Below are 22,041 nucleotides of genomic sequence, written 5' to 3'. Positions count from 1 at the left end.
TTAACTTACTCAGCTGACATTCAAGCAGTTATTCTTCACCTGTCACTTGCTGTGGACTGCTAGTATATGACTGTTGAATTATCATAGTTCACCTGACCCATGGTAGCATGTTAAATCCTCATATCTTGGTCATATGTGTCTGAACCCAGCTAATGTTTAAACAATTAATTGCAGAGAAGCAAGATAAAAGATTGGACTAACCTGATTTAAAGCAATGGTAAAGTTTGTAAGTGTTTCTGTGAGTTCAGCTGACAGCTTGACTGCAGTAGTTTAATTTGCAGTATGTTTTTAAGCTGATTTTGTTTAAATTGGTCCAAAAGGCTGTGGATATTCTTATTTCAAGTAAATTAGGATAACTTTGGCTGAGATTCATTTAATTAGGAGCCAGTTTATGCTAAAGTGAATATGTTATTCTTACGGTGAAACAAGAATATGTAAGAAAACACAGCCATTCCTGAACCAAGCTGATTTGTGAGAGATGAGATCATAGTGAAGCATTTATTTCCTAAATCATAAATACCTCATATATTTAACTATGTTTCTATGAAAACAAACTGCTCTGGTCCTTTTCAAATATGTGTTTAAACCAAAGTTTTGTAAAATAGTCAAAACCAGCATGCCTTCTAATTTCCAGAGTTATCTTCCCTTGGTCTCTCCGTGCTTTTGTCTGTAGGAAGTCATTAAGTCACTGTAGTATTTGCATGTTATATTGTAACCAAAGTTTGAACTCTGTCCTAACGGCTTTGCTCTAACTCCATCCCAGAGCATGGGAAATGACCTTCGTCTGTCTGACGCTATCTACCCTCTGCTTTATGTAGTATGCTCTGTATAATTTGTATTACTATCAGATAAACTCCATGTGAGCAGTGAGTGTTGGGTTTTATCTGTATGTTTTTCTGTCAACTCAGAAAGAACATTCTTCGATTCTTGGATGCTGAAAGAGATGTCTCAGTGGTCAAAAGCAGCTTCAAGCCAGGAGATGTAATCCATTATGTACTGGACAGACGTCGCACCCTAAACATTTCTCAGGATTTGCACAGTCTTCTCCCTGAAGTTTCCCCAATGAAGAATCGCCGATTTAAAACCTGTGCAGTTGTTGGGAATTCTGGCATCCTTCTGGACAGCGGATGTGGAAAAGAGATTGATAGCCATGACTTTGTAATAAGGTGAGTTGTCATCTGCTGTTGAAGATACAGCCGGCTATGTTTCTTGGAGAAAAGTGGGGAGAAGTGTTTTAATCTGCGATATAGATTTCAGGCATTATCTGCAATTAATCTGCAACAGTATCCTTCACTGTGTGATTCCCCAAATTTAAATACATGCCCATATTGTTGACAAGAAGATTATTTTTACAGTGAAAATAAAACAAGGGGCCAGAGGAGAGAGGTTTGTGCTACTTATTTTTGCTGTTCATTGGTTTTATTCCAGACAAAATAAATATTCTTATGGAGGCCTTGGTAGAATAAATGCAAAATGTTTTCTCTTTCAAAAATATTCTTTCTTTGCCCTTACCCAATAAAGATTGCCAGCTGTAAATTACTACCTTACTTATGTGCAGCATGGGGTAAAATTTCAGTGTGATATATTGACGTTGAACCAGATGGCTGCCATTAAGGTAATTGGAAGTCACACATCTAAATGCCTTCACATTGCTCTAAAAATGTATCCCTGCAGTTTGGACAGAAATGTTGATATGCTTCACTTTTTGTTCATTCTTCAAACACGCACAGTAGAATACCTTTGGGCTTCACATATCAACATGAAATAAAGAGGAATAGCTGGCCTTATCTGACAGCCTGGCATTATATGGATATAGAGAAGGTCGGGCAAGAGATAGGCCCTTCTGCTTTTGAAGCAGCAGTTTCAATTGATTTGGTGTGAGAAGGGTGAAAGGGCAGAAAACAGAAGGGCAGTGGCAGAAAACAATATAGTAATAGTTGTCATTGTGAGTTACTTGCTTTTTCTTTTCTCCTCTTGACGAAAGATAGTGGCAAAAAATATCAAAAGGATATGGAGAAGAAATTATAGGTTTTCAGTACATAAATCAAAACGGGATACACACATGGAAGTTGTATTTTATTGAAAGGTATACTAGCAAGTGGCAACTGAAACAACATGCTACTCTTTCATTTTCCTTATTTGTTTTGCTTGTACCACTAGTGTTTCAAATTAACATCCTTATTGCAGAAGGAATCAAAAAATAGATACCACATTTTTAAACCAAAAGCATGCCATAGGCTAAATGTATACTCTTTCAGAGATTAAATGTGATTCATTTAACAGGACTGCAGAAAAATTTAGATACTAGATTTTCTAGATGAAATTTTTTTTCAGTAGGCAAGGTACATACTTTTACTTAAATCATGCGCTGAATTTCTTTGAAAGTCATCTCCATGCTCTTCCCATGTTTTAATTAGCCATGAAACTAGGTGATGATATCTGATAGGAGATTTTAACTAATTCGAGCCATGTGGAGCAAAGATAATATTCTTAAAGATTTGTGTATGAATAAAAGAAGAATGATGAAGCTTAATAGGAACATCAGGAAGTTACTGTTGCTAATCAGTCATTTAGACTGGAGAAACATCTCAGTGGTGTATGACTAGTAAAATGATCAGTATAATAGCTAGTTAGACTGACAATATTGAGGATAATAATCTTTGTAAGGTTCTGGGAATAGAATACTTGATGCTGCAGCCTATGAAGAGTTTTAGTACAGTGAAATTTTTGGATTTACAAATCAAAGTTAAAATATTTTAGAAGTTCACAGATTATCGCATAGGTTAAATTATATGATATTTATTTATATATGTCTGGATGGGTGCATAGGTACATAACATTTGTTTAAAGCAAATAGCAATGAATTAATTTGTATTTCGAGTTAAAGGCAAAGCATTCTTCAGAGCTTCAGTTTCCTACGTTGTTCTTCTTCCATTTAAAAAAAGTTGTACGCAACATGATATGTAATCACCTGATCTAATGGTACTGGCATACTTGGTAACCCACTCACCTCTATTGCTATTAGTATCCTGGTATTAACATGTACCATGAGACTCAGTTACTCTCTTTGCTTTCAGCTCGTTTCCTTAAAAGTAAAATGTACCCATTGTACTCGCCACCTGATGGTGTTCTGAAAAGCAGTTACTTTATGTACTGTATGCAGCTAGGTGTATTGCTGATGAGCAATATTTTTGTAGAATCTTCTGATGCTGAGTGCATTATGCCTATGTGCTGTGACAAGCACGTCATACTATTTTGGTTAAATATATTATCCAGTTGATTTTAATAGTACTGTATGTACTTTTTGAGATCTGAAGCAAAAGTGTGTGGTTTTGAGAGTTGTTTCTTAGAGCAGCAGTTCTAATGTTAGCTCTAACACCAACAGTACCATTAATTTAATGATAAAACCGATAGTGAAGATCTGTGGAAGTGAAGAGGACACAGCAGACATCCAGCAGTATTTGCATTACAGTACAAGACATTCAATATCCTGAATTTTAATGCTCCTATAAAGGTGGTATGAATGTGTTAGTAATAACTGATAAAGACACAGAATATACACTTTATTAAGGGTGAAGAAGAATGTCAGTACCTAGCACTTTAAGCTTGATAGTATCTGTCTATGTCTTTGAAAGTCATCCAAAGTTACTCATAACTGTTCATCTTCCTTTGAGACATTGCAGCATACCGAGTGCCTTCTGCGTAACAGTGACTCTCAAAGAATATCGATCCAACAGAGACACTGGATGATTAGAATACTTCTATTATGAAAAATGTTTAAAAGTAGGCACCGAAACTAGAGTCAAATAATAAGCATGCCTGCAAGCCAACATATAATTCTGTCAGCAAATTTTACAAGTAAAACAATACAATTCTTCTTTAGACATCTCTGAAAATGGATAAATAAAGGTCAGTTTTGCAAGCAAGGTAATATCTTGTCAGCATAAGCAGATTTCCTGTATTTACTGAAAATTTTAAGGTGGCTTGGTTTTAATTACTTGATCACATAAGGCCTTACTTTGTTCTCACAGCATCAGAAATCAAGAGTCTAGGGACCTATTTCCTGCTAGGATAAAATGGATTAGTTCCACAATTTTAGTGAAGTCATGCCTATTTTGACAGTAGAAAATGTGACCCATCTAGTTAAAACAGGAAGCAAGGACACTCTGCTATTAAAAGAAACCTGTACTGACTGTAAACTATTTCCTGTTTCCCATATTCCTTTCCTTTTTACCTCTTATGTTTTTACACCCTGGTAAGTGACTATTGATCCTTGCACCTCCACTACTTTTGTAGTGGTGAGCTAAAGCATGCTGCACTTTGATACTATACCTAGAAAGGGTCTGAAGCATTCCAAAATCTCAGGTTCCATAAAATAAATTGGAATGAGTGTATAAATGGCACAGTGCTGTTGCAGGAGCTGTTTTTTGCATGGGACTGTTTTCAGCTGTTTCTCTGGCTGTTGAGTCAGGTACATGGTGCTTACTTCCTGTGTGATTTAAATGCAATGCATCTTATTCCCCCACTGTCTATACTTTCTCATGCTGAAATTCTTATGCCAGGGCTGTGTTAGCTGTTACATCTTACAGAACAGATGAACTTATTATAACAAGTGGTACATTTTGAAATGTAGTATAGTAGTTACATAGGACTTCTGAAAAATACAACTGTGTTTTGGGTAAATGTAAAATAACAATACTAAACATTGCCAAGTTATAACTTTCAGATTCCTGGCATTGCTTCTGGCAGCCAATAAGTACCAAAAAGAATTCAGTTGAGCTTTGGGTTCAGAATTTGAACAATGCCAAAGATCAGAAGGAAATCTTTTTTTTTTTTTTTTTTTAAGTAATGGTATTCAGCGTTCATGATGGGAACTGTTCAAAAGCAGAGACCAAGTAGAGTTCTGGAATTACTGGGTTAAAAAACAAACAAAAAGCCCCCCAAACCTAGTAAATAATCTTGTGTTTTTTCTCATGGTGACACTACTTCTGGGAAAGTCCCTTTCATTTCAGTTGGACTATATGGAGAACAGGCCTGTCGAGTGAAGCTGTTTCACTAGCTTAGGGCTGCTCTGATAGGAAACAGCCATGAGAGAATACTAACTTTCTTTGGATTTAAGTGCCTAGTTTATACATTACAACTCTTCTTTCTCCCATTGGAGTGTTTTCCTGCTAACTTTTTCAGTATCTAGGAATTAAGCTGAGTATTTTTGCCATCATTGTTGATAAAATTTTGCTGGGTAAATGCAGCTTTTATTTTTTCAATGTCCTTTGACTTTCATTTTTAACTTGGCAATTTTTGTGGTTATGAAGTTGACATGGAAAAAACTAGTAGTCCTTTAATAAGTATTATCCTATAGAAAGAGGAGGATCATCTGTTTGACCTCCTCCCTGATGTCTTGTTTTTGTGAAGAAGCAATTGTGATATGAGCAGAAGACAGCATATCTATTCAAGAAGAAGAAAAAGGCAGACCTTCTAACCATACCATGGAGGTGTGGTTTCTCATTTCAGGAGAACAATTTAAATTTCTCTGCTAATATTAATATATAAGCAAGGAGTGGTAGTAGCTTTTTTCTTCTGTGTTCTTCCGTCAGCTGATAGGAAAAAACAATCATAAATTTGTCGGAATAGAAAGATTTAGGATATTAATACATTTATGTTCTGGAACTTTTTTTTTTGTAACTTATATCAACTTTTATGTCCAGATATTTATTTAATACACCTTGCTTGGAGCATAACCATCATGCCAGCAGAGCTGGATGCTCTAAGCCAGCAGATCTATTGAAAGCGAAGTTGCCAATTTAACAGACTTAGTTTAAAACATGATTCTTCACTTAAAAATAACATTTGAATACATCATGACTAGCTCATTAGACTTTTTTGAGCTCTTAGGTGTGGCAGCTCTATTTTTGCCCTCTGTCTCTTCCTACAAATTGTTACACTACATTGAAACATTAAATGAAAGCAGAAGAAAGCCAGCCAGCCATGGTCTTTGGATGTTCTTGCTCAGTGATTTAGGTGCCTGAGAATGGGGGAAGTGCCAGTATAGCTGTTCAGTGTTTCCAGTCAAGTTAGACGTGTGTGGCCTCCGCCTCAGGAGAACTTTGGAGAAGGCCTGCCTGGTGGCTACATTTTCCCTTTTTGGCTTCACCTCATGACTTCTTCAGCTGCTGGAATGCATGACCGCTACTCCAGGCAGCCCATCATGGGACAAGAGCTGATAACAGTGATGTCTTCCTATGAAACTGAATCTCTTGCTCAGTCAGTACGAAGCACCTGGTGCTACCTATGCTGGTGGGCTACAGTACTAGGTACCCTCCCTAAGCATTTATAATTCCAACTTTGGTGCAACTTATTTTTTAAAAAAAAAAGTACTTAATTCTGAAGTAAGTGATATGGGAGGAGATTTAAGGGCATAAATTTAGAAGGCTAAGGAAACATCAGTAAGAAGTGACTTCTGTAAACCCATATGCAAATGATCGAAGATTCCAAAGTGGTTTCTTAAATAAATAGGTGTCCTATGAGTATCCAAATGTAGAGCACATAGAGTTAGCTTGACTCTTTTTATAATTATCCTGAGAGAAAAGGATAAAATTCTTTTAAAGTTGCTTACTTCTATTGTTGATAATACAGAGCTTTTAATTTATTAGTTTTCTGAACAGTTTCAAGTGCAGGAAAGCTTCACTAATCCATTTGTTCATTGACCGTGTGTTTGAATTAAGAGGTATGACAATGTTCATATTAGTCTAAACCTTTTTTGTTGTTCTCCATTTTTGAATGTTCAAACTACTGCTTTTTTCTACATTCCAAACTCACGACCCCAAAGTGCTTCTCCAACACAATGAAAACTATCATTTTGCCTGAATTTGTTGCAAGAATATTTTTTTAACCCTTTCTTTCCTCACAGTATTGCAGAACTGTTCTAAAGTTTTCTATATCAGAATAGTAACGCTTCTGTAGCATTTTGATCATTGCCCTGTAGAATATGCCCTTTATAGACAGTAACGTGTGAAGGATTTTCACATAAAAAGGCGAAGATACAGCTATTCAGTACTAAGTTCCATTTCTCAGGTTTTCTTACATTCTCAATATTTCACTGCTGTAGGGTTTTTTTTTTCCCCACCTGCAACAAACTTTCAGTGATAGAAATTCCTTTCTTTATTTTGGTGTCAAAGTAATCATATTGGAAAGAACAGTAAAACTCTGTAATTCATGGATAATATTGCAGCAAGGACTTACAATAAAGAGGTAAATAGTATATTTTGCCACTGTTTCTAAAATACCACTTAGACATTTTCTGTCACTTCACTGTATTGTGTCAGCTGAGGATAACTTGCATTTTAGTCACTGGTGTTAAGGAATATTCTGGGAAGAAAGAATTTAATTATTAGTATAGGTTCTAGTTTGGGTGACAAGAAGTAATGCAGGTGATGTCACAAAAATGTATCTTCTAACTAAAGTGAAACGAGTCACAAATTCAGGATTCTTTTGGACTTGTGTTATAAAAGGGGTTATCAGGTCAATAATGGTATATTTTACATGGCACATCTTAAAAGACAGCTGTGATTCCTGTGTGTGAATAGAATGCATAATTATGCTGTACCTGAGCCTCTACACAGCTTGCAGTTCTCATGAGACATTCTCTATTGTGCCATGCAGAGGATAAGGACTGGGATGAAGTGGGATATGTCAGGGGATTCCCTGCTAATCCAGATCCCTATAGTTAATTTGAAGCAATTTTTGTTTTATCGGGAGCCAAACAAGTATACAAAACATGTGAGAATCCATGCATTTTATTAATCATTGGATTCGGCAGGGGGAGATAGAAGGTTTGTGCATGTTTTTTTTGTAAATCTCCCTTTTTTGGGTGTATGTGTATGTGAAAGTAATCACTGCTGCTGCACACCTTTAATTGAAGAACTGGGTGAAATGATGTGCTACATATACACAGGTATTAGGGTGATGTGCTTCCTGCAAATAGACTGGGTAGAGTGTACTCCAGCTGATATCTTGTCTGCTGCCTTGAACTTAACTTTTTTTTCCCCCGTGTATTTGAGCCTTGAATTTTACTTTCACATCCAAGTGTTTCTTAAAATGTCAAGAATCTTTGAATTCAAGATTGGAAGTTTGATTCATATGGGCGTCTGGGTATGAACCTGAATATAAAAGCTTGCAGGCTGTTCAGGAAGGGTGTATGTTATTGGTACTAGTTTAGGTAACACCTTAAGTTTCAGAGGGGTTTATTGTTATGTCTTCCAGCAAAAATCTAATTTTCTTTTTTTGGCTTCTCAGAGTGTATGTGGTTAATATTGTGTGATGGATATTTTTGGCTTTGCTCTACAAGGAGAAGATACTAATGAAACAAAGCATGTTTTTACAGTACTTTTGTGCAGCTTGGGCTTTAGAGTGGTTTCTAAATATTTATTTCAACCTGTAAACCTCAACTGCACAGATTGTTAGAGGATTAACAAGTATACAGATTCATGGCCAATCCTTGCATTATTACCATATGAAGAATATTCTTTTAGTTCTCAATGTCAAATAAAATGGAAATAGTAATTGCTTTTACTCAAGCAAATTTTTAAGGCTTTTATTTAAAATTTACTTGAAAATACTGATACATGGCCTATGAATATTACGTATTGGACATTTACATGCATATACATGAACTGTTTGTTTATTAGTCACCAAGCAAGTTCAACTGAATCTGTGTGGAATAACTGTCTTCTCATTTAAGTGTATTTTTGTGAATATGATTTCATTATTTTCTTTGTTAAACTCTGCTCTCTAAAAGACTAAATATGTTGTGGATGTGTTTGGGCCATAAAGGTGTCACAGCAAACCCACGGTTGATTACTTTGATGTAAGTGTGGTATAGCAGCACTTAGTCCATTCTTCAGTCTTTTCTCATGGCATGCAACTCCAGCCATTGGCAGTTTAGTTCTTTTTTCCATACACTTTTTCTTAGTATATCCCACTGTGACTAATACATACAACACACAGTTGTGGAAGAAGCAGGTTTTCAATCGCTGAAACTTTTTGATCTGTGTATCTTAGGATCTCAGTTGATCTCAGTTACTCTACAGATACCCAAATACCATGTGATATTTCAGACATGAACTAATTTTTCCCAGTTACCCCAGATCTTTTTTTAGTGATAGCATTGCAGTGCATGTTCCTGTTGAAAATACTCTGTTCCCACACTGAAAGCTCATGTGTGGTAACCTCAGCATTTTTACTATGAATATTATTTTTATATATATATATTTGCCTTTCAGTGTCATGATTATACATGAACACTATGTGTAAACTTACTCATTGCCTAAATTGTATAATTGATGCCCAATAGCAAGTTTAGACAGACTACCCTGTTGAAATGGATGTGCTGAGGTTTTGGATATGGTCTGGGATGATGTCATGGGAAGAACACGGACTTTAGCATTAATTTGAGGTACCTTGCATATTATTGCCTATACCAATCACACAGATTATGAACGTTTTCCACTTACTTAGGTTTTTTCCTAACCCCTTCTCCCAAATGTGCCAATCTTTGTCTCATTAGACCAATTTCTGAACACTTCTACCATAGATAGTGCTTAGAAAAAGTATGGGAGCAAATAATGACTCTAATTATTTGCTAGTTTAGTGCAAGGGAAAAAAGAATGAGCTAGAGCTTCTGATTAAACGAAATTATATAGGAAAAAAACCAGGCATAAGCTTGTTAGTTTTAAAGAATATGCTTACAGTGAATTTTTATGGAAAAAAAAAGGAAACCAAAGGAACTCATGAAAACCATTATTATGCAAAATTCTTGGTGCTGTGGCAAGCTGCATTTCATCAGTTTCTCTGGAAACAGTCAATAGCTTGGGCTCAGGAGAAGGAGGTTTACAAACCCTTATATAATGTGTTGTATATTCTCAATGCTCATATTTACAGCTGTCTGCTTAATTGCTCAAGTCAATCTTCAGTGCTATGTGTGACTGTTAATTACAACCTATTCTCATATTCTCCATGTTAGTAACCTCATAGCTGAGTTTGCCCAGCTCAGCTTTGACCTGCAGCCCACTTACTTACTTATCAATGATTTGGGTGAGGGGATGGAGTGCACCCTCAGCAAGTTTGCAGACGACACCAAGTTGGGAGGCAGGGTTGATCTGCTTGAGGGTAGGGAGGCTCTACAGAGAGATCTGGACAGGCTGGATCGATGGGCTGAGGCCAATTGTATGAGGTTCAACAAGGCCGAGTGCTGGGTCCTGCACTTGGGTCACGCCAACCCCATGTAGCACTACAGGGTTGGGGAAGAGTGGCTGGAAAGCTGCCCAGCAGAGAAAGACCTGGGCGTGCTGGTTGACTGAGCTGGCTGAGTATGAGCCAGCAGTGTGCCCAGGTGGCCAAGAAGGCCAGCAGCATCCTGGCCTGCATCAGAAATAGTGTGGCCAGCAGGAGGAGGGAAGTGAGTGTTCCCCTGTATTTGGCACTGGTGAGGCTGCACCTTCAATACTGTGTTGAGTTTTGGGCCCCTCACTACAGGAAAGACATTGAGTTGCTGGAGAGTGTTCAGAGAAGGGCAGCCAAGTTGGTGAGGGGCCTGGAGCATAAGTCTTATGAGGAGCGGCTGAGGGGACTGTGGCTGTTTAGTTTAGAGAAGAGGAGGCTGAGGGGAGACCTTATTGCTCTCTACAACTACCTGAAGGGGGGTTGTAGTGAGGTGGGTGCTGGTCTCTTCTGTCAGGTGGCTGGAGATAGGACAAGAGGAAATGGCCTCAAGTTGAGGCAAGGGAGATTTAGGTTAGATATTAGGAAATTTTTTTTTACTGAGAGGGTTGTCAGACATTGGAATAGGCTGTCCAGGGAGGTGGTTGAGTCACCATCCCTGGAAGTATTCAAAAAGAAAGTAGACGGGGTACTTCAGGACATGGTTTAGTGGGCATGGATGATGGTTGGACTCTATCTTGAAGGTCTTTTCCAACCTAAATGATTATGATTCTATATTTGCAGGTTGACTGACATAGAGGCAATACTGAAGTTTTTTTAGAATGAATGGAAGATGATGGTATGTTGCAGAAAACTGTGTTTTGGAGTCAAATTTTAAGCAATCATATAGTTGCAAGTTATCAATAATGTGGCATGTGAGAAAGAGGAAGCTCAGTAAATGACAGTCTTCTATTTATTCTTCCTGCTGGATTTGATATAGCAATGACAACTTAAAATAAAGGTTTCGTTTGCTGTGTACAAATTTCTAGGCATATAAAAGTAAAGCTTGTGGTGCAGAGCCCCCCCTCACCTCCTCATCACTGTTGTGGATATATTCAGCATTCTGTGCCTTAGGACAAATGAGCTAGAACTGAAGAATTTAACAAGGGAAGGGTACTGCATTGCCTATTTCAAAGTTTTCAGTTAATAGGCTTCTTAATTTGACTTAAAAGAAAACAAGTATATGTTCATGTGTGTCTCTGAATACCAAGTTTTCTTGAAAGAGTCCTGAGAATTGATGGGAGATCATTGATGTCTGCTAACAAAATAAACTTAAAAATTCCAACTGTATGAAACTCTGGCATAGCACAAAGATGCACTAGAGGTTACGACAAAAGCTCTGAAACAGGTAACAAAAACTATTTACATGTACTTGGGTCTATATGCAAATATACAATAGCTAGTTTTATTAGCCGTGAAACACACAAGAAAGATGGAGAAACTTTTAGCAGGGCCTGTTGCAATAGGACTAGCGGTCATGGTTTTAAACTAAAAGAGGGTAGATTCATACTAGATATAAGGAATAAATTTTTTACAACAGGGGTGGTGAAATACTGGAATAGGTTGCTTCAGAGATGTGGTAGATGCCCCATCCTTGGAAACATTCAAGATCAGGCTGGTCAGGGCTCTGAGCAACCTGATCTAGTTGAAGATGTCCTTGCTCATCGCAGGAGCATTGGACTAGATGACCTTTAAAGGTCCCTTCCAACCCAAACCATTCTTTGATTCTGTGATACATTTCTATAAAATTTTCTTGAACTCACCTGGAAATATAAATGATCAGGTACTAGCAGTTTAGGGTAAGTGTTACCGTTCATCACTAGCACATAAACTCTTAAACTCATATGGAAACACTTCTGACATAACTGCTACATTTACTCTGTACTGAAGAATGTGCTGATTTTAATTGAGGGGTTGTAGCAGGTGTTTTATATTTTCCAACTTCGTGGATAAATATATTGTAAATATTTAATATTGACACTTGTAATTTAATGAGCACTAGAATCACTCTTTGAAGGAAATAACCTCTAAGAAAATGAGAGGTGGCTTAATGGGGGTATTATTTTTATAACTTGGTCAACTACAACTAATGTAGTAATGTCTATTTCCTTAACAGAGCTAGAAATTTGTGTAGAGCTTGTCTTACATTCGTATTCTACTAAAAGAAAAATCTTAGTGTACTGCTAACAGCATCTAGTTACTTCTTTGAAAACAGAGCCTTTCAAAGTGCAGATGCACTTACTGCATTATTTCAAACTTCAGCACTGCTACTAATCCACATTTATATAACTGAATTTTTAAAAGATCAAAGGTTAAGAGGTGCTCTGCATTTGGAAAGCAAAATGCCTTACCTGCCTCTAATATTATAATCAGCTGTCTAATTTGAGACATATGAGCTTAAGCTTGAAAAATACGACTAATATTCTAAATAATTGTTCATAGACAATAGAAAACTCCATTGTTACTGAGTGCATTTGGATTGCTCATTACTTTCTGAAGTTATACTTGAAAAATCTGAATATGCAATTTGTTAAGAATTTATGCTGCTTATACTGTATACTTTTCTAAAATACAGTATTTGATATTAAGTATACTACTGATGAAGCAGTAATGACATGCAAGGTAGGTAGCCCTTGTATTTGGTATGCCTGTGATGATTTTTTCAGGTTTTAGGTGAAATTACATTTATATGCTGGTTTCAAACTACATACACTTTTAAGATTTAGGCACTGATGCTGTTGGCAGATCAGAAGGGAGCTGTCAAAAGGCAGAGAATCATTTTAGAACCACAAGGCCTATTTCATATGTGCACACTTTGCATATGGCATACAGCTTTTTCAACAAGATAGTGTTGGTACATAGGTGCTTCTCAAAACTGGACACAGAGCAGGATTTGCAATGTCAAGCTCTGTCCTATGTTTGTAAGTAACAGATACTATCACATGCATGTACGTGTGACTACTGAAAAAAACCCTGCTATGCAAGAATCCCTCATTATGTGCAGTCTGCCCTTAAAAGATGTATTTTCAAGAGCAGGTGTAATTTAGTGAATTTGGTTGATTTTAAGTCCTTGGTTTGATTATTTTTTTTATTTTTAGATTTTATGCAATACCAAACTTCTGACAATTGCAGGTTATAGGTTCATGCATTAAAGTTTTTAGAAAAAATTTTCAAAGCCAATATTGAAATCAGTGGAATTTTTTCTTGTGCCCTAACTACCATTTTCTAAAACATACTACTCTTAGCAGCCTAATACATGCAGATGGTTTGTGGAATGGATGTATAAAGATACTGAAGAATGTAAATCTGTTTCCTAATAAAGCTTACATCTACCCACATGTCATCAGAAACTTGGACAGCTTTACCTCCTAAGAATATATACACTTTACAGTCTTCCAAATATTTCTTTCTTAAGAAGACAGGACCGCTTCTTTAGCTGATAATTACAGAATGAAAATGATGTTCTGAGAAGTTAGTATTATCAGTCAGGACTAGGTGATCAGTTGGTGTTAATATTGCCCTGCTGACTTCAGTTATTTGTAGATGAAGTTGGAGATCTGCCCTTTAGAAGATGCTAAGGGATAAGCTTAAGTAAAAACTTTATTGTACCAGAAAAGAACTGCAGAACTAATAGAATACTATTTATATTAAGAATATAATAATATACAAATCTTTTGAAGGACCTAGTTCCAACATTGCTTCTTAGCATCCTTCACCTCAACAGAGCAATTGGTTAAATTGTGAAAATATTCTTGTGTCAGGATACTTATTTGGGGCATACCAGCTACAGGCTAATTCACTTGGGATGTTGTGGAGGTGATTTGTTTCAGCTGGATCATACTGGTCACTGAAATCACAATTTCTGAATTGCATTTTGTCACCTGCATCCAATGCTGCCCATGGAGAATACTGCCTGTGTGTGATTACATATAAATACACATATATGTATTTATGTAACAGAGATTAAAAACTGCTGAACAAAGGGCTGATGAGACCTTTTTCTCAAGCCTAGAAAAAAGCACAAAGCTACTGCAAAATTAAATGAGGTTTGATAATGAGATATCAAGGAAAATGGAAAGATTAATGCTTTTTTCCAAAAATTTCATTTCAAAATTAAAAGAAAATACTAAATTTCACAACATCTGATCAGCTGCAGTGATAATGCCAAAACCCAAAATACCAAAAACTCATTTAACATGGGGTAGAGTTCATTTGTAAATCATATTTAAATACTGTATTGTAAAAAAAAATGCAATTACTAACCTGTATAAATTCTGCTTTAACTGACTGGCATGGCGTCCTAGAAGAGTGTGAGCTGTTAGTAACATGATGACAAATGAACACTAATGAAAGGTAATAGGTGTTAGAAAGCATACTCTTATTCGTAAGTGCTACTATAGCTGTCAATGCATTTTAAAGCATGATGACATGGTTTTCAAATGTACAAAGAACTTCTTTTTCCTGCAGCATTATGTGCATTTAATGTTTTTTAAAGATTTGTCTAATGAATGTGCAAGTTGGGTAAAATGCTACGTGTTATCACACCTATTATCACTGGTATTTTTTTCTCATGCAAATTGAAATGGGCTTTCATGTTCATTTGCAGCTTTCCCTTCATGCACACATTTTTCTGAGTTATTGTTTCATATTTATTTTCATTTTTCCCATTAATTTCTTCCTCTTCAGGTGCAATCTAGCTCCTGTGGTGGAGTTTGCTGCCGATGTGGGAACTAAATCTGATTTTATTACCATGAACCCATCAGTTGTACAAAGAGCATTTGGAGGCTTTCGGAATGAGAGTGACAGAGAAAAATTTGTGCATAGACTATCCATGCTGAATGACAGTGTCCTTTGGATCCCTGCTTTCATGGTCAAAGGCGGAGAGAAGCATGTGGAGTGGGTTAATGCATTAATCCTTAAGAATAAATTGAAAGTGCGAACCGCCTATCCATCACTGAGACTTATTCATGCTGTCAGAGGGTAAGTGTCTGGAAAAGACCGGTCTGTCCTTGGCACAATGAAGCTAATAACTAGAATTCCTAACAGGCAGAGAAAAGCTCAAGTAAAATGTTGAAAGGAGTTTGATATTTCTATTATTGTTGTAATGGATTGCATTTATGATAAAATAAGTTTGTTTGGTAGTAAATGTCATCCACTCATTTAGCCTGCTCTAATGCAAACAACTGAAATGCATTAGCACAATAAATTTTCACTTTCACTTTTACATACACAATTTTTTAATGATCATTATAGTGATAAATTAATGACAAAATAGTCTGAATTCAAAGAGTATCTGTGTGTCATCAAATCAGAGGACAATGAAAGTGCTACATGTCGTCTTGGGCAAGACTATGGAGATAAAAAGTATAATTTAAATAGCATAGGGGTAAGGTAACAACCATGTAAATGATGAAGACTGGCAGATCTGAAAATAATGAGCTCCTTTCTAAAACATCTAGGATTTGTTGCAGTATTTCTCCTTTTGAATTTGGCCAGATGCTTGGGCAATTCAAAAACTTTTTCAGTGATTCTGATCAATATTAATGTTAGCAGTTGGTAAAAAAACCAACCAACCAAACAAAAACATCCATGCTTTGTGCAGAGACGGTTTTTTTTTAGCCCCATAATTAAACAAGACTGTCAGATGCAGAGACGGTTTTTTTTTAGCCCCATAATTAAACAAGACTGTCAGATGAAGGCTCCAATGTTGTTGTCACTACAAGTAAGAGTACATAGGGCTGTGCATGAGAAACATTCAGAAGATGATGGTAGTGCAGTATCTGTTTGTGCAGTGAATTATGACAGTATGATAATATTCAGTTTGAGTTCCTTGAACTATGTCTGTGGGGTTTTGGGAGTTGCCTTAAAGTATTGGTATTGGCTTGTATCCCAGTTGTTGATCATGTATCTGCCTAAAAAGTTGCTACTGTTACAGCAGCAGAGATAAGATCAGAGGGAATGTTTGAGCTGTTACTGCAATCTAGTACAGGAGTATGAGAATAAAGCTTAGAAATATGAGAAATATGTTGTTCTTCAGGATATTAGGACTTCTGAATATGCTTTTCTCCTTCTGCCATGTTGCAAATAGATTAACTGCTGTATTCTTCATGTGGTACACTTCTGGCACTGGAAAAAATAATCTGTTTCCTTTGGAATTTGGAAATCCTTTAATTTTTTACTGAGTTGCTCAGTTTCCATAGCTGTTTGGATAGTTGTTCTGTTATACAGTTACACTTTAGCTATTTATGGGCCTTGATTGTGTGGAATTTTCATGTATTCAAAATGCCTATAACCCATGGATAGGTGTGGTGGGTTTTGTGTGTGTGTATAAATCTGAATAAGATTACTTCCAGTTTACAAATAGCTGTTCTCATTTTCATCTGTTAAATGTGGGCAAAATTCTCAAATGTGAATGGTAATTCAGAATATGCAGTCTTTCAGTTGGCCAACTTTAACATCCTTTAGGGGGCTTTGTCTTAAAAAAAGAATTAGCACTGATGTCTCTCTGAAAGAAAGGCAACAAAAGCTCTACTGTCAGAATTGGTGTTGAAAATTTAGACTACTGGATATCAGATTATACTTAGCAGTGTCATCTGATATGACTGCACAAATTTGTCAGGTTTGAATCTGTGCTCTAAACCTTAGGTCCTCCACTTCTTGTGGGAAGTAACCGAATATCAAATTTTATTCTTTACTGTTCTTTTTTGTAATTCAAGTAGGAACAAAACAAGAAGTCAAATTTATCTTTGGTCTAACTCTTGACTTCATGAAGTGAGGTGCATGAGGTGAATATGTCTTTGTGAGTCAAGTTTGGAAGTAATACAGTTAGCACTAATACATTTGGAACAAATATTCTTTAGATTTCCTAGACGGCAGTCTTAAAGCACCAGCCCATAATAATGAGGTTTTTATTACAGCAAAGTTAAATTTAGGGAAAGAGTATTGTCTTGTTACAGCTTGAATTACATCTCTCTAAGATCTGTTAGGTTTGTATGTCAAAATGGAATGCCATGGTAGTATGAGAAATTAAGCAAAAACTGTTCTTAAATAAAAATGTGCCTGAGCTAAAAATAAGTATTTTCTAAAAATAAGTAAAGTAACTTGAAAAATAAAGTAAAATTTAAAGCTGCATGACCTGATTATCAAATCAGTCCATTTTGAGCAGTAAGACTTGGGAAAGTTTAAGCAAGTCACAAGTGGTGACTGCAGTTTGAAACTAATGGACAGCTAAGTCTGCAGCCATTTAAAACAGTGTGTGCAACTTACATACTTGGCTTTAAGGAGAATCTTCATAATACTGTGTTCTATCTGTTGTGCTCATGTTTATTTCAAATTCAGTGTAAACTGATGATTTATGAGCCTCTGAAGAGACACCACCAAAAAGGAGCTCCTATAAAACACTCGTTGTTTTATGAATCTGAACTAATTTTTTGTGTTTGTTTTGATAGATTTGATATATTTGTTTGTATGTTTGATGCTTTTGCAAGCTCTCTGCTTGCAAGTTTGTGACCATGTTAACAGTGATGACCTAGTGGAAGCCTGTGGTGTTGCAAAACAGAAAGGGTAAAATAAATAGAATGTGAAGATTCCTGTTAGTTGAATAAGAAGCAAAACCAGGAAATCTACCCACAAAACCTGCATTTTAAAATATACAGTAAGACCTGTGCAGAGCACCTAATCTCCTTCATAGGGTGCCTAAGCATATATGTAAGACTGTGAGAATGCAAGGCTTATGCTACGTCTTTCAACCTCTTAAGCCATAAGAGGTAGGTGGAGTTTGATTTACTGATGAAAGCATGATAAGGAAAGCTGAACTGGAAGAAGTGTTTTTTGTAGACTGTCTTACTTTACACAAGGAAACTACCTGCATGTGCAATTGTTGTTTTGTAGATTGTAAGCATTCTCAGATGGTTGTGTCTTTGTGCTTAAATGTAGCTCAGTGATTTTCATTAAAGGCTACAAAAGTTTAGAGCAGACACATGGGAATGTAGCATTTGCAATCATTGTCCTGTGTTAATATTTGTAACATCCCCAAACCCCTCTTAACCTCCATGCAACTAAGTATTAACTTCTTCTGTTTCTGGTTTCTTTCCTTGATAATTCCAAAGCACTCTGGCTTCACTCTTTGAGTATGCATATTTTGCATTAAATAATAATTTATATGAAGGTAGGTAGAGCTGTTTTAAATTAGACTTTAATGATAAGAGAATCAGTCAAGAAAGTCAGTATGGGTCTTATGTTACTTTTTATATTTTGAAACCCTCCCAAATTTGTAAAGACAATGAGATTTTTGTTAGACCATGCCAAAGACATAATACCAGGAGAGTCTACTGAAGAACTGTCCTCAACTTGAAAGCATATTCTTATGGAGACGAATAAAAGGTGCAATTTTATGTTTAACAAGCTAAAAGATCCCATCAAGCTATTTCAGAAGACTTATGCACCCATGCTGATCTTCCTATACCACAGATAAGTCTGTGGATGTAGTATACCACACGGCTATACCATACCCATATTGCTCAGCTGGTTGAAATGAGGCTTTTATTTGAAACATCAATGTATTGTATTACAACTACATGTCTTCATAATCTAAAAATACAAAACACTGCTACAGGCCTGAAAACTGCCTGAAAAGAGAAGATGTCTGTTCCAAAAAGCTGTAATTATAAGGTTTTCTTTTTTTTTTTTTTGGAAGAACAAATTCCCAGTGTAAATTTCAATTCATATCAAGAGTTCTTTGATTTAATGCACCTACTATTTTATTAAAAATATGGAAATGTAGTATATTGTGGGCTAAATCTTCAAGTAACTAATCATCAATAAAGTTAAGTTCATAATTCCAACCTGACATATTAAGTACTAATAGAGATGTTTAATGCTGAAGGGTGCAGGCTGGCAGCCACAAGGCTTGGAAGGTACTGTCTCTATTTCTCTTTGTGTGTATCACACTGCCAAATTGGTCAGGCAAATTCGTTGTTTTCCTTCATCAGTCTTTAGGCATAGGCAGTTTCTAAAGACAGAACATTAACTTTCTTAGACTTCAGTTCCAATGTAGTGAGGCCAAATTCTGTATTCCTACATAATAACAGAGCAGTTTTGCTGCAATAACATGGCACTGAAATTCTCTCTCCTATTTTTCCTTCTCTTTTAATGAAAGAAACTTTTTGAGCAGCACATAGTATTTGGTAGTTGCTCTTGATCAGATAATAGAATAATGACTGCATTCTGAAATCATTTTGAAAAACTATTTTTTCCTGTCCATTTGTGCACTTTTTGGGTCATAAAAAAGGTAATGTGGTGTTGGAAAAAGAAATCTCTTTTTTACAGATTTCATGCCTTATTAAACTTCTGTGAGTGATGGCCACTCCTGGAAAATCTCAGAGGGATTCAAAGATTTAAAAACAGATTATGTAAATACTAACTCCAACATAACTACTTTTTTGTAATCAGTAGCATATCTTAAATGGACATAGGATTCATATTTTTTACTTCAGTAGTTTTAGATCAAGTGGTTTCATGTGATAATTTATTTTCTCTATTTTGCTTTTGTATTTCTTGATCACCAAGTTTGTGTTTCAAGTAAGAATATTGGATTGGGAAAGAGATTTGGAGGCAGTTGCATGATTTTTTCACAAAGTGTTTCTAAAAGCTGTTTTATGGAACTTTTTATGTAATTGTGCATGTATTATTGACAACATAATTGAGGTAGTCAATATGTAACAGAGTTCAAGATGGAACTAGAATCTATAAATGAAGAGCTTAGCTGATTAAAAGGATTTATTTGCTCTCTAATGCTACTGCCAGGAAGGTTAATTATAATGAGCAAACCACACAGCTTGCTTTTTTTTTTTTTAAATTGAATTTAACAGCAAATTTCAGAAACTTTGATTTATTAATAGGCCTGAGATTTGATGTTGAACTCTTTAATTAAGATTATTTTTAATAATGTTTTCAAAGTCAGATGATACTCTGAGGTGTGGATAGTGTCTGTATAGAGTCTGGTCTCAGTACCAGAGCTCTAATGGAAGGTGCATTAAACAGGCAAACAGGAACTGACCCTGCTGGGACTAGAGTCCAGATCTTGTTGTTTACTACCAATGGTAGCAGACAACCAAACCGGAAAGTAGAATCAGCAGATGCTTTCTGCTATGTATCCTGCCTTGCAGTTCCCTGGAGGGAGTAGAGAGGGCTCCTGACACTTAAGCATCTTGTTGGTACATTAGGTGGAGGCCAGAGTTAACTCCCACAGCCTTGCCACTGCTCTTCTGCTTCTGCTGGCGATTATCTGAAGGCATTTGCTGAAGAGGCAGAACACCGCTACCCCCCACCCCAGCAAGCAATACAGTCTTTTACAATGCAGTAGTTTTCTGAGAAGTTTCCTCTCATGTTTCCTCTCCCAACTCCACAAAACAAAGTTCTCACACTCATCTTCATGTGTAAGAATGTTTTCTTGGCTTTTCTTCCTATTGGAGCCATCCCATGAACTCTTAGTCACTCGGCTGCAGTATTGCTGAAATTGCTTCACATAGGATTCCTTCCCCTCTTCTGGGTATAGAACAATTGCATGGACATCCATCCTGTGGGATTTGCCTCTGCTCAGCTTATTTCCTCCTTGATACTGCCTGCAAAAGAGTGGTATTAGAGTTGATCCTGCATTAAGCATGGCAGAATTCCCACTGTGTTTTGTCTGTTTTGTCTGTGTGACGAGTATGCTGTGCCTGTTTATGGTCACTTTTCAGTGCAAAGTCTTTTCTCCATTATCAGTGAAAGCAAACAGCTGTTGTTTGAATGTAGTGACCTTTTACACAACTTCACCATGGCTTCGGAGTCCTTTGCTGTGGGAATTACAGGAAAAATACTTGGAGAAACTCAAATATGCAGAAATCAAATAGTTCTCCAGCAGCTCTGTGCTAATGAAGAAACAATTGCTGGGAGCACTCCATATTGTAAACACTTCTGTTTCTTTTCTTACCGTTAACAGACTTCACTTTTTTCTTTACTGCTAAAATATATTTCTTAAGAGAAGACATTTTGGAGTACACAGATGAATAAATAACCGCAGCAGAAAACAAAAGATTAAAAAAAAAGGCCATTAGGCTAAAAATACAATGCTATACTTAATATAAAATGACTGTGTCTTTTGCATCATGTCATTCAAATATTCAAAATATTAGCAGAAAGATTCACACATTTCCCTACTTTTCAGTGGAGTACAATCCCGTTTTTCATATATGTGGATGTTAAAATAGGAGTTCTATATTACAGTACCCTTGTGCCCTTGGTGTAACTTATCAGTAGAGTTGGTAAGTTATACAAACAGATGGGATGCCAGTTAGTTTGGATTTTCAGAACTTAATCTGTTGTGTGAAGTCATTCTTTGGATCCAGGGATCCTGTACTAACAGGAGAGCAGGAGGTGATGCTCCCATTCCTGAAGTGAAGACACTCCAGGGTTGATCTTTCAGTCTAGCAGTTAATTACCAGGGCTTCACGGCCCATGCACCTCATAAGGGTGCCTCCTTATCTGGTTCAAAGTTTCTCAGGACGCACTTTTATTTCCTTTGCAGAAGATCTCCTATTTTATTGTGTTTTGGGAAGATTTAGCAAGGTCTGTCAAGAGATATGTCGCTTTGTGAGAGAAATGAGAGCTTTTTCCATGGGGGCAAACGCACTTGAAGTAGAGGAGGACACCAGGAAGAAACTGAATGTGTATTAAACTTGTCTGCTTTTTGTATTTTTCATTGTCTGGTCCATCCCACGAAGTAGGCTATGAAAAGCCTGGTCATGA

The 22,041-nt window shown here is 36.5% G+C and overlaps 1 protein-coding gene across 1 annotated transcript in view; it reads left to right on the top strand.

The window, feature by feature from the left end:
• The window catches only part of ST8SIA4 (ST8 alpha-N-acetyl-neuraminide alpha-2,8-sialyltransferase 4), a 71,697-nt gene that overhangs the window by 14,101 nt on the left and 35,555 nt on the right, over window positions 1-22,041 (top strand). Inside the window, exons 3-4 of the mRNA XM_069777595.1 lie at window positions 909-1,166; window positions 14,941-15,234. Of these exons, the coding sequence (XP_069633696.1) occupies window positions 909-1,166; window positions 14,941-15,234 (552 nt within the window). The remainder of the gene's footprint in view (window positions 1-908; window positions 1,167-14,940; window positions 15,235-22,041) is intronic.

Source organism: Haliaeetus albicilla, chromosome Z (genome assembly GCF_947461875.1).
Source record: "Haliaeetus albicilla chromosome Z, bHalAlb1.1, whole genome shotgun sequence".
In the NCBI taxonomy this organism is placed as follows: Eukaryota; Metazoa; Chordata; class Aves; order Accipitriformes; family Accipitridae; genus Haliaeetus; species Haliaeetus albicilla.
This window is presented reverse-complemented; position numbering and strand designations above follow the sequence as displayed.